Source organism: Sceloporus undulatus, chromosome 1 (genome assembly GCF_019175285.1).
Source record: "Sceloporus undulatus isolate JIND9_A2432 ecotype Alabama chromosome 1, SceUnd_v1.1, whole genome shotgun sequence".
NCBI classification, from domain to species: domain Eukaryota; kingdom Metazoa; phylum Chordata; class Lepidosauria; order Squamata; family Phrynosomatidae; genus Sceloporus; species Sceloporus undulatus.
In genome coordinates this window covers 354584161-354597887 of record NC_056522.1, presented here as the reverse complement: position 1 = coordinate 354597887, position 13727 = coordinate 354584161, and the positions used below count along the sequence as shown (strand labels likewise).

General features: G+C 42.6%; 1 protein-coding gene across 1 annotated transcript; it reads left to right on the top strand.

Annotated features, from left to right (window-relative positions):
* Positions 1-219: 219 nt before the first annotated feature.
* Positions 220-1826, top strand: LOC121927084 (pre-mRNA-processing factor 17-like). Its single transcript, XM_042460631.1, is given in 3 exon segments — positions 220-241; positions 794-1224; positions 1227-1826. Coding segments are annotated over 3 exon segments (1053 nt in total).
* The last annotated feature ends 11901 nt before the right edge of the window (positions 1827-13727 follow it).

Sequence of the window (13727 nt, the reverse complement as noted above, 5' to 3'; positions counted from 1 at the left end):
CACCAGCTTGGGTTTTCTGGCAATTTACTCATCCCAGGGTCAGTGCTGAGCCAGCTAAAGCAGACTATCACCATCACTATTTAACATCCATTCAGCCATTATCCTGTTAGTAACATTTGTTGTTAGCTGCTTTTGAGTCAATCTCAACTCATGGTGACCTTGTGAATGAGACATCTCCAAGTCTCTACCTCTCTGCTCAGGCCCTGCAGGCTCAAGCCCATGGTGGCTCTCATTGAGTCTGGTACAGTATGTGGTTTTCTTCTCTATCTACTGTCCTTTATCTTCCCCAGCATCATTGTCTTTTCTAATGAGTTGTGCCTTCTCAAGACGGATCACTTCTGTCGAGCCTACCCCCCTGATCTTCTGTAGACAACCATAAAGGGACACTCCACTCTGAGCGTGTCTGTTAGACTAGATGGTGACATAATGATTTTATTGATGTAATGTAATGCTGTGATTTTATGGACTGTATTTATATGTAATTGTAATTTTCTTTTATTGATGTAATCCCACCTCGATCCGTAGGGAGAGGAAGGAAATATAAATAAAATTAAATATATAATTTTATTTCTGTTATAACAGTAATACATTCATACAACGTCATCATCACCAATCAAATATTCCTGTCATGCTAAATACGATATGTACAGTATAATAAAACTAAATACTTCTTATAAAATAAATACATAAATTCCAAAAAGCAAAACTTTGATTTACCATTTTATATAAAGGACACAATTTTACTATCCATTGTATTGCTCCTACGGCGGCTCTGACTCGGACTTGGGCTCAGAGGGCGAAGGAGGAGAGCCCAGCCGCCCCGCGAGGGACCCTGGCGGCGGTGGCGACGATGCCGAGCTCCACCAGGCCTCCCCAGCATCCCAGGAGTTGCTGCTGCTGCCCCTCGTGGACTCAGCCCTCGCCGTGGCTGTGAAGGAAGATGTGGAAACAGGAGTTCACCTTGATCCAGCTACCAAGGAAGTTCAGTATAACCCATCTTATGATACCATGTTTGCTCCTGAGTTTGGGCCAGTGAATCCATTTAGGACTCAGCAGATGGCTGCACCGAGGAATATGCTTTCTGGATACACAGAACCAGCACACATTAATGATTTCATGTTTGAACAACAGAGAAGGACATTTGCAACTTATGGGTATGCTTTGGATCCCTCAATAGATAATTATGAAGTTTCCACTAAATATACTGGATCTGTTGAGGAAGCGGGGAAAAAAATCAAGGTTTAGCTGTGTTTGAAACAGGGCAAAAGAAAATGGAGAAAAGGAAGAAATTCAAAGAAAATGACGCATCTAATATTGATGGCTTCTTGGGACCATGGGCAAAATATGTTGATGAAAAGGATGTTGCAAAGCTTTCAGAAGAAGAACAAAGGGAGTTGGATGAAATAATAGCAAAGAGGCAAAAGAAAGGCAAACATGAAGATGATAAACTTGGAGAAGAAAAGACTATTTTGCATGTCAAAGAGATGTGTGACTATCAAGGGAGGTCCTATCTTCATGTTCCTCAGGATGTTGGAGTTAACCTATGTTCAACTGTACCCCCTGAAAAATGTTATCTTCCTAAAAAGCAAATCCATGTATGGCCTGGTCATACAAAGAGAGTCAGTGCTGTCAGGCTGTTTCCTCTTTCTGGCCACCTGCTGTTGTCCTGCTCCATGGACTGTAAAATTAAGCTCTGGGAAGTGTATGGTGAACGAAGATGCTTACGAACTTTCATTGGGCACAGTAAGGCTGTTAGAGATATCTGCTTTAATAATGCTGGGAGCCAGTTTCTTAGTGCGGCATATGACCAGTATCCATTGTATTAAATGGGATGTGAACATCCATGGATTTTGATATCCATGGTGAGTCATTGAACCAAACTCCAGAAAATACCTAGGGCCCACTGTAAATGATTTTATGGACTAAATGTGGCATTCCTTCAGAATATACATTTCTCCATACTGTACCCAGTCAGTTTTTAGTGGCCAGGCTTAGTATGATTGGTACTCTAAAATCAGCCTGAAATCAGATGTGAGTGCAAATTCACGTTTCAGTAGGATCACCCACTGTAGCACAACAGACTGTGGCATGGCTCCTAACAGGCTGTGCCATACATCTGTGGGCCATCACACGCATCACAGGGTGTATACTGTCCCCATTGTCTATGAAGTTAGGTGACTCATTTGAGGTATCCAGGCAACATCCTACAACACAAAATTGCACCCAACAGGAAAACAGGCTTTAAAAGGTGTTGATTGATTATCCAGAATTCTGTCTAGCCCCAATAAGTTGTAAAATCAAAACCGCTGATTGTGAAAGTCTTGGGATGGGACAGTGATCAATGTCAGCATTGTTTAGGAATGATCACTTTTGGGAAATATATTCAACTCACTTTATTAAAATCCTAGGATTCTTCATCCCAATGAGAAACAAAAATATTTTAGGTGAAAAAAATTAAAAATAAATAAATGAATAAAGGATGGCCGCATCATTGCTTCTGGTCCTTTCTACTTTCACACAAGTTCACCCATTAAGTCATTCCAGCCTATTTGAATGCAAATCTGTAACAAAAATCACATGTAAGTTTTGTACTGAAATATGTTCTAAAGCACATGGTTTTTAAAAATCTTTCTGATAGTGTGCACTTCTCTCAAACACCTATATTAAGAGGTGCTGGGTTATATTTTTGAAGAGCTGTGTTGCATGGTTTATTGACTGGACTTCTAAACTGCCAAAGACTTTTCACACAATACAATACACTATGATTCCACTTTAAAGGCCGATTCACATTACAGAATTATAGCACTGTTATTCCATTATAGCTGTCATGGTTCCATCCTATGGAATCCTGTGATTAGTAGTTTAGGGAGGGACATCCAGAATTTCCAGCCAGTATGCTCCAGTGCCTCATGAAAATACATATCCCAAGATTCGATAGGCTAGAACCATGACAGTTAAAGTGGAATAATAGTGCTACAATTGTAATAAGCCCTAACTTCCACAGCTGCATCCTATGAAAACCTGGGGTTTGTTGTTTGGTGATTCACTAGAGCTGTCTCATTCTATGTTGTGTTGCATGCCTTCACGTCGTTTCTGATTTATGGCCAGTCTATCACAGGGTTTTCTTGGCATGATTTTTTCAGAGGAGGCTTGCCATTGCCTTCCCCTTGAGGCTGAGAGCATGTAACTTGTCCAAGATCACCCAGTGGGTTTAATAACCCAGCTGGGAATCAAACCCTTGTCTCCAGAGTTTTAGTCCAACACCCAAACCACTACACCATGCACCTCCCCAAAATATTTGACAGAGGTGGAAGGTTTTGAGATGGGTTGGGGAGAGTTTTGTATGTTTATATGCATTTGATAGGGCTTTGAGTGTGAATTTTGGGCAATTTTTGTCTGAAAATTGTGCTGAAAAATAATTTTAAGAATGTTTAACAGAGGATTTGAGGAACTGATGGAGGGCTTGAGGAACTTCAAAATGGGCTTGAACACAACTTACATGCAGCCTTTGGGTCAAACCTTTCCCACCTGTAGTCTAGCCTGTTTTAAAAGCTTCTAAAGAAGTATCCATTTATACATCTTGTGGGATTTATTCTATCAATTATGTGTTGCATAAAGAAGTAAAAGTACATCTTCCTATAACCAACCAATCCGTTCCATTTTCAAAAAGGTTGCTTCAGCCACTCCAGTTTCAAAATATGGATCCAACCTTTTGATGATGATGATGATTTTCTTATATCCCATCTTTCTCCCAATATAGGGAGTCAGTACTGTATCTAGATAACAGAAGGTGACAAATACAGTCGGCCCTTCCCTTATGCGGTGATCCATTCTGAACCCCCCCCCCCCCGCACCTAAGGAAAATACCGCATATGCTTGAGCCCCATTGAATACAATGGGGCTCATGCACATGTGGTTTGGCACATACCACAGGCACACATGACATTGCTGCTTCTGTTACACAGTTTCAGTGTAAACTGAAAGCTGCTTATGGCATGTCTGCATATGGTGCAGGCACACTGTAGAACAGAAAAGAATTAGAACATTGAGAAGGAAGAAACAATGAAATGAAATTATAAAAGAACATTTAACTATGAAAGCATGTCTATAGCCTGGACAATATGAGTGAATTCCAGATTCCCCAGAGGATTTGAAGACCCAGAGTATCAACTGCATCATGAGTGGAATAGGAATGAGTAGCTAGTCACATTAAGATTATGTTCTTTTAAACCCTAGCTGGATATGATTTGAGACTGTTTTGCAACTTTGTAACTACTCTTAAGTGCCATCTGAAGGAAGGTGACTTCATATATATGATATCTTTACTAATTTAAGATTAGCTTGCTTAAGAGAAAGATTTGCTTGTGAAAATCTCCTCCTTTCCACTCTCTTTACATGCTTTTGTTCAGTGTATGGACATTTATGTGAGTGTATAGAATTCCTATCTTCTATGGGAGGGGAAGGGAAAGTCTTCTTGAAGTCAGAGGTGGGAAAAGGGCAAGATAAACCCTGCTGAGCCTCCCCTCTAAGTGATTGGATCTTCAGATATTAATATTAGTGGGGTGTTGTTGTTGTTGTTGTGTCTTCGAGGCATTTCTGATGGTGACCCTAAAGCAAAGCTATCAAAGGGTTTTCTTGGCACATTCATCCACAAGAGGTTTGCCATTGCCTTCCCCTGAGGCTGAGAGCATGTGACTTGCCCACGGTCATCCAGTGGGTTTCTATGGCTGAGTTAGGATTCAAACCCTGGTTTCCCAGTGTCCCAGTCATACCATTATACATGCTGGTGTGGTAGCAGTTAAAGAAAATTGGGCTCCCTCTGTCCTACTTCAGAGTAGGATGCAGGAGGAAAAAACAGGGGGACTGCTTAGGGAGTTGTGACTTCTAATGAGTCCAAGTTCTATATAAGATTACTACTGGATTTCTTTGATTTAAACGACCCTGGTTCCCACTTAAATTGCTGAAGTGATTCCGAGAGGGGAGCCATGTGCTAGACCCATTTAACCCGTGTCTTTTTGATGCTGGTTTTTTTTAGCTTCTTTTTTGATAAATTGAATCTGCACACGTGTGAACCACATGCGGATGGGAATCAATTCAAATTTCCCCTTTGGCCAGATGGAACTGAATCATTTTGAATCAATTCATTTGTGAATGGGAACCACAAATTGATTATTTTGGAGGGAAAAATGTGATGGGGCAAATATAGTGGGAACCATGATCCACTGTTGAATCAATCCATCAATTTGGATCACGCACCGATTTATCTGTAAGTGGCAATGGGGCCTACATCTCTCCTTTCTGGGTATGTAGTCATCTGTTTTAGAAAGGCATCATCCAATTCCTCACTCTGACTTGTGGGTCTGTAGTCAAGTCCCATAATAACATCCTTGTTGTTTTCATCCCCTTTCATTTGTATCCAGATGTTCTCCACCTGGCTTCCAGAATATGTCCTGGATCTCTTTGCAGATGTAAACATCCCTGACATATAATGCTATTACTCCTCCTTTCTTGTTTGGTCTATTTCTCTTTAAAAGGTTATACCTCTCCATTATTACATTCTAATCATGAGACTCATCCTACCAGATTTCAGTGATGCCTATTATATCATATTTGCTTGTTTTTTCCCCTCTCACTGTTGGGTCTTTACACTATTTGCATTTGCCTTGTTCTATCTTTAACAGTTTCACCACCCCTTGGTGAACTCCTGCCTTACAAAATACTGTCTCCCTCCCCCATATAATTCAGTTTAAAGCCCTGAAGACTATTGGTAAAAACGTTTGTGCCAACTGGAGTAAGGTGCAAACCATCCCTTGCCAGAAGTCCCGCTTCATGGAACTGCAGCCCATGATCCAAGAATCCAAACCGTTTTTGGCGACACAATCTGTGGAGCCAGTTGTTTACATCCATTGTTTTCCTCTCCCTTCCTGGACTATGCCCTTCAACAGGGAGAAGAGATGAGATGACAACCTGTGCATACATCTCTTTCAGCTTCCTACCTAGAGCTTCATAATTCCTTCTGATATTCTGAAGGCTGTGCCTTGCAGTATCATTGGTTCCCACATGGACCAAAAGAAATGGGTAACAGTCAGTAGGCTTGACAAGTCTTGTCAACCTCTCCATCACATCATGGATATTTGCCCCATGGAGACAACACACCTCCTGAGACATCTTGCCAGGCCCACACAGCACTGCTTCTGTAGCCCTCAGCAAGAAGTCCCCTATGACCACTATCTGCCTCCTCTGGGGCTTAGCAGCAGCCATTCCCTGGGCTGATTCTACAGGGATCTCATGCACTTTTGTTGAGGACTATTCTTGCTGCTCTCCCTCATTATCCCTGATAAGGGAGAGGATTTCAAATTGGTTCTGTAGCTGCAAGCTTCCAGGATGATCCCTGGTGTTCTTAGTTTTGTGTGTGACATTCCTCCAAATGTCTGCCTCCTGTGTATGTGAAGTGTCCTCCTCCCCAGAAACTTCCTCTGTGTGTTCCCCAACCAGGACAGTCCAATCTGTTCTGACCAGGAAGATATCTTGCTCCCTAATATGCAGAAGTGAAGATACCCAGGTTGCCAGATGCTGGACCTTCTCTTCCAACAGGAATCACACTGCTTTTTATTCAGGGGGAAATCCCATGAATAAAAAGTGGTGTGATTTTGCTGCTTTATTTATGAGACAATTGCACAATAATGGCAACATCATGTGAAAATCTTCACATTATTTAGCTATATTGATGAGAGTGTAGCTCTATGCTTCTGTCTTTTTTTCTTGTGTGATAAAGTCCTTAGGTTTGTGTACTCCCTTCTCCCCTGTCTTCCTCTGGTACATCTGCAGTGGAGTTGGAAGCATTTGATACTATTTTCATTTTACAATCACTTGTCATGTTTTAACCCTCACAAATTGTGGTTAATGTTAAGGGTTTTTTGTAAAAACAAGCCAACTTTAAATTGTAGTAAAAAAACTATATGTATTTGAATTGATTACAGTTAATGATAGTTCAGTTTCTGCTTCTAAAAATAACAGCAAACTACAGTTTGTCGGAAACAGAAGTGGATTCGTTTGCTTTCCCTCTTGCAACTGTGCCAAAGCAGGACAATAGCAGTTCAATTTACATGTGAATTTGGCATATTTCTGAATGCCAGATTTTGGCCCCATTCCCACTGGCGGTTTTGCCCTGGAAGGAACTGGGGAGCTTCGGTTTCTCCCTCCCTGAATCCCTCTGGAAGCAAGTGCTCACTACTTAATCAGGGGTATTTTGCCCCGAATGTCCGCTTGAGAAATTGGGTTGCACCTGCTGTCAATCAACTTTCAGTTCCATGATCGTCATAGGTGACGTTTCCAGCACTCATTGGGGCATCAGCAGTGTGCTTCCCCCTCCTTTTTTTAAAGGACCAGGCACTAAAATGCACACATTTTGTCAAATTTAAAAACCTCCTCTGTGTGTGTGTGTGTGTGTGTGTGTGTGTGTGTGTGTTGTGGGCATTTGGGTCAGTGCAGGTTATGATCTGCCCTTGGCCCCATTTTCAACCCCAAAATGCAAGCTAATGCCATCTCTGCATCCTGTATCCCCCCTTCCTTGCCACCCCAGAATGCCTCATACACATGTAATAATAATAATAAAAATTCTCCACCTCAGAAATGCCAGAAAAGGAAGCAATGCCATACTTGCTTTTCCTAGGCTACCCCTTTGAGACAGTAGCAAAAGCATTCTGTGTATCAATTTGCCAGTTTGCCAAACTGGAAAGAGAAACATATTGTAACATTCGCATTATAGCATTCATTCGTATTCTTCAAAGCCTCTTGCAAAGGGCTCCTTTCAGCGAGGAAGCTAGGAAATGAAAGGGAAAGTGAACAAGCAGCTAGTCACATTCTAAATATTGCAAAAAACATGCACGTAGATGGAGAAAAATAATTTTAAAAAATGAAAATCAAAGGGAAAAGTTCCCTGCTGGAGACCAGAGCCTTGGCTTGCTGTGGCCCTCTGACCTGCCCTGAATTGACCCTTCCTCCTGCTCACGTTCTCTCTATATACCTATTGCAAAAAAACATGCGCATAGATGTAGAAAAATAATATAAAAAAAAATCAAAGGGAAAAGGTCCCTGCTGGAGAGCAGAGCCTTGCCTTGCTCTGGGCCTCTGACCTGCCCTGAACTGACCCCGTCAATCACCCCCTTTTTGCCTCCTGTCAGATTCTCCTTTTTTGCATCCTTCCTCTGGCTCCTTCCTCCTCCTCCACCTCCTTCTCCAATGAGGGGAGGGTATACTCGCCCTCTGCCCACCCTCTGACCTTAATCCCTCCCCTGAACTTGACCCGATCATGATTGGGGGCAAGTTCATATTTCAGGGAAGACGGGTTTTGCCCCAAATCTGGATGACCCGCGCTAAAGGGCATTTACTTGTGCATGCCTCGAAATGGATTGTGACAGAATCGGAACGAATATGAATTTCACGTGTCAATTCCCGATCCTGGGGTAAAGTGTAGTCTTAATGGGCCCTTGGTAAACAAGGGATTATAATTTTTCCATACCCTAATTATAGAGGAACCAGAAAGTATTTGACTATCTACTGCAGGAATCTGAATTCAGTAAGAATTGAACTTATTCTGGTCCTTAAGTAGCTAAAGAGACAGAGTGTGATGTAGTAGTTTGAGCATTGAACTATGATTGTGGAGGCCAGGGTTTGAATCCACCTTGGCAGTGGAAACCCATTGGGTGACCCTGGGCAAGTCACAATCTCTCATCTTCAGAGGATGGCAATGGCAATCCCCTCTGAAGAAACTTGCCAGGAAAACCCCAAGAAAATACGCTAGGGTTGCCATGTTGGAAATGACTTGAAGCCATACAACAACAAAAAACAACAAAGTAGCTAAAACAGCACCAACCATGTGCAAGAGGAAACCTAGGTATTAGAAGGAAATGCAAAGGTTTCAAAAGTTGAAAAGCACTTGTAAAGGGGATGGGGCAAAGCCAAAACAACCCACACTGGAAAAAAACACATATGACGGAATGGAATATCCTCGAAGAGGTCATGGCTGGTTGGAATCTCAAACAAGAGCTGACCAGAGTACAACAATATTTTCTCATTTCCAATTTGTGCTTGTGGTGGCAGTTGTCAATTTTATTTTACACAACTGTTTGCATGATGTTTTACATGATGCAAGAAAACTGGTTGCTCTGGATGCAGCTTACAATCTAAAATTCAATGGAAGGACAGAGAATGAGAAGGAAAGGGGAATCGAGGGGGCGAATGTGAAATGGTTTGAGTTACACATTGGAATCCAAACATCCTAATACTGATGGCCATCATCTTGTTGCAACTTCTGATGCTGTCAAGTTGGCAGTAAGAGAATAATTATCTTATTTTCTTCCATGCCACAGCCCTTCATTAAGAGGCACACAGGATGTAAGTGACTGGCTTATGTGTCAAGGCAAAGGACATGAAAAACATGGGTATGTGTGGGTAGATGGGAGGTTTCAGCCTTATTAAGACCTGGGGAAACAATGTTTCCTTACCAAAGCATGCTCATAAGGAGATATCTGGAAGCAGAATGTATCTAGAAAGAGTTCCAATCAAATAAGATCTCTTAAAAATGCCTAAACCTTTCAAGAATTCTCTGTGCAGACAGGTACTTTCCCTCTCTACTGTTGGCATCATTTTGGTGGATGGGGCAGTGTTACGGAATTCTGTGAATTGTAGTTCTGTGAGATATTTAGCTTTCACTGTCAGAGAGCTCTGGTGCCACAGCAAAATACAGTTCCCAGAATTCCATAGTACTGAGCCATGGCAGTTCAAGTGGTGTCAAACTGGATTATTTCTGCAGTGCAGATTCCTTCATAGTTAGAACATTTAAGTGTTATTTTCTCACACAAGTTTCTGAGGCAACCCACATTTGAAAAAAGGAAAAAAATACAATTCAAAAGTAATACAAATTAAATAAACATAAAATTACAGAACCCCACAGAAAACCTTGTAAGTTGCCTTGTCCAAACCCTTGCAAAGTGCAAGAAACCCAGAATAAGGGTATCCTCAATGGATGGCTGTTCAACCTTTGCTTCAAGATGTCTAATGGGTGGTGGAGGAGGGGAGTCCACCACTACAGTAGGGATGTAATTGATTCCATTGTCAAATTGCCCCATTGCCCCATGCCTGTGTATGCTGCCCTCCTCTGAATTGGTTCCAATTTATCTTTGTTTGTGGACTTTCAAGTCATTGCCAAGCTAGGCTGACCCTAAGACAAACCTACCACAGCAGATTTGTTCATAAGGGGTTTGCATTTGCCTTCTTTTGAAACTGAGAGAGCGTGCCTTGTCTATGGCCAAGCGGGGATTCAAAACCTGGTCTCCAAAGTCATAGTCCACACGCAAACCACTGTTTCCCTTTTAAAGTGAAGCAGGACACATTTACTGCAAAAAACATTACCATAAATGCTGTTCAACAGCAGAACATACTGCCCCAGAGCGTGGTGGAGCCTCCTCCTTCTCCTTCTGGATGGCCATCTGTTGAGGGTGCTCTGATTGTGCGATCCTGCATGGCAGCGGGTTGGACTGGATGACCCTTTTGGTCTGTTCCAGCTCTTGGTTTCTATGATTCAATAACAATTGTGTTCTTATGAAGATGGTTTGCCATTTCAGATATAGCTTTATTCTCTATATAGAGAATCAGGAAGCTGGCAATGAAAACAGGTGTTCCAGAGGAGTAGATATATGTGTTCTGAAATGTGTTTTATGTATAAGAGAGGTGGTGTACAGACCGCACCTTTGGGGTGGCCTGCACCCGCCCCTTTCCCCAGCAGATCGGGGCCTCAGCTGTCACAGCAGCAGCCCTGAGGCCCCGATCCGCCGCTTTTCCAAGCCGCGAGGAAGCGGCAAAAGGCCACTTCCCCGCAGCCTGGAAAGGGGTGTCCTTGGGGCTTCATGCCCCAAGGATACCCCAGCAGTGGCGGGGAAAGGGAGAAAGGGGGTGCTTGGCCGCTTTCTCCTTTGTGTTGCTGGCACAGCCATGTAAAGGCTGCACCAGCAACACAAACGAAGGAAGGAGCTCCATTTCAGAGCTCCTTCCAGCACTGCTGAAAGGACGCCACAGGTGCCCTTCAGCGGCGCCAAGATGTCACATTCATGCTGCCCTATTTGTAGGCGGCATGACCGTGACGTTGTAATGGCGGTGCCCATGTAAAAAGGGCGCCACCATTACAACATACTAGGGTTGTGGGGTGTCTGGAAAGGATGCCCTGAGGCAACCCTAGTAAGTGTGCTAGGTCTGTACAGCATCAGAGACAGGCAGACAGACAGATTGCCTCCATCACTATCCAGAAACATATTGCTACAGGAGACAAAGTATTTGATAGTGGCCCTTGTTCATTTCACATATCGAAATAAATTTGCTGAACAGTTGGATTTTACTTTAGCACCTCCCCTATATGATACCTATGATGACATGCCCTCTGATATTTTATTGTGAACAAGCAAAGTCAGTGTGTAGTTAAGATGGCAAAATTTATCAATGAGGAAGAAAAGACAAGCTAGCACACTCTACAGCATTTTACTTTTGCCTGCTGTTACTGGAAAAGGCAAGGCTCTGGCCCTTCCTTTTCTCTTCTCCCACTGTGTTAATTGATTGCAAACTAGATTTGCACTTTTGACTGAACAAAGTGGGAAAAGTGGGAAGAGGAGAATGAAACTGGGAAGTTTTAAAAGGAGGTGAAAAGGTGGACACAGTGGATCATCTGTGAAGGGTAAGATTTCTTCTCTTCCTCTCTTCTTCCCCCTCCTCAATCAAAACTACTTTTGCACTTTGAACTCAGTAAACTGAGGAGGAAAGAGAAACTGGAAAATTTTAGAGATGGCTAAAAAGGTTGGATGACAGAGGATTAACTGGGTTAGTCCCTGCCAAATCAGGATTGTTAGAAACTGTGGGGCTGAACAGACAGGCCAAAATAAAGCTGCTTCGGATCACTTTAAATGATGCTGATTAAATGATGCCTGCATCCTAAGAGTCTGGAAGCTGCATCAAAACCATGCTCCAGTCCTAAGGACTGGAGCGCAGCTTTGGCACAGCTTCTGGCCTCTTAAAATGAGTGTGTTATTTAAACAGCATACCTCCAAAGTGACCCGAAGCAGCTTTATTTTGGCCTGTCTGTTGGGGCCCTATGTGATTAGGAGGTTTTTTTCATTTGGAATGAAATAAAACTCTACTAGGAGAAAATTCTAAAAATAATTATTGTATTGAAGGTGTGGACAAAAGTGGGAGACAATAACTGAAGATGTAATTCGGAAAAAAAGAAAAAGAAGTAGATGAACTTTCTCACACATTTGTAATTTAGTGGATCCGCCGCCCCAGAATTGTAAAGAGGAGGGGGTGAAGCTCAGCTTCATAATACAAGTAGATGCTTCATAGTAGTAAGTTATTACCACCCCTTCCTGTTGTGCATGACAAATGGTAATGTAGTTTAAAATCAAGCAAAGCTACCGAGGAAAGTATATTCACCCACATGCTGACATTTGAATATTTGAATTAACAAAGCCATCTCCTTATGCTCCAGCAGGGGAAATGCTCTAAGAGAGACTGCATGTCACTCACACATCTCCAACCGTTTCTGAAGGATGGGAAGAGCACAGCATAGCAGGGGGCTTTCGCTGCAATCTACAGACATATGCAAGGCTTTAGGGGAACTTAATGACTTGGGCAGTAATAAAGTTCCTTCATGGTGCTCAACCATCATGTTTAATAACACACCTAATCAGAAAAATGTTTCTTTTTGCTCAGTCAAGCAAGATGTTAAAGGTGCATTTTCATCACTGCAAACATTTATGAGATGAGGGTAGGGCCTAGGCAAAAAAAGAAACAGATGAACAAGAAACAGAACAAAAGAGAAACCATTTTTGTTTTGTTTTTCACTATTTTTGCAGTTTCACAAGGTGCCACTTCATCCTAAACTTATGCCTAGCACCTAAACTCCAGGACTTTCTTTTACTAGCAGGATTACTATTTCAACCACAAAGTTAAGTTTGAAGTTCTAGTTTTGGGGCAGGTTCCTCTAATTCTGAACTTCTGGGGGGGAAAATCTGCTGCAGCTTTTCATAGGGTGCAGATCCAGTTTTTCTCCCTATATCTGTTTAAATAAACTAGTTCCCCACAACCAAACCAAGAGCATTAACGTGTGATTCCTTCCATTTTATGGTGACAGCTGCACAAGCGTATATGAATGCAACCTTAAAGCCCTATCCAATCAGCAGAACCATTCTTGGGCAAAGTGATCAAGAGGGCTGCCGGCTTCCAACTCCAAGCTGTCTTGGATGAAACCAATTAGCTGGACCCATTTCAAACTGGCTTCAGGGCGGAATATGGAGTTGAGACAGCCATGGTCTCCTTAGTCAATGATCTCCGTCTGGGCATCGACAGGAGAAGTGTGACCCTACTGGTGCTCTTGGACATCTCAGCGGCCTTCAATACCATCGACCATGGTATCCTTCTGAAACACCTGAGGGAGCTAGGCATTGGGGGCACTCTGCTCCAGTGGCTCCATTCCTACCTCTTGGGCAGATTTCAGATGGTGAGGATTGGAGAGAGTTGCTCCTCTAAGACAGAGCTGACATATGACATCCCTCAGGGCACCATTCTATCCCCCATGCTATTTAACATTTACATGAAGCCGCTGGGAGAGATCATCTGGAGACATGGAGCGTGGTGTTATCAATATGCGGATGACACCCAGATCTATCTCTCTATGTCTCCTA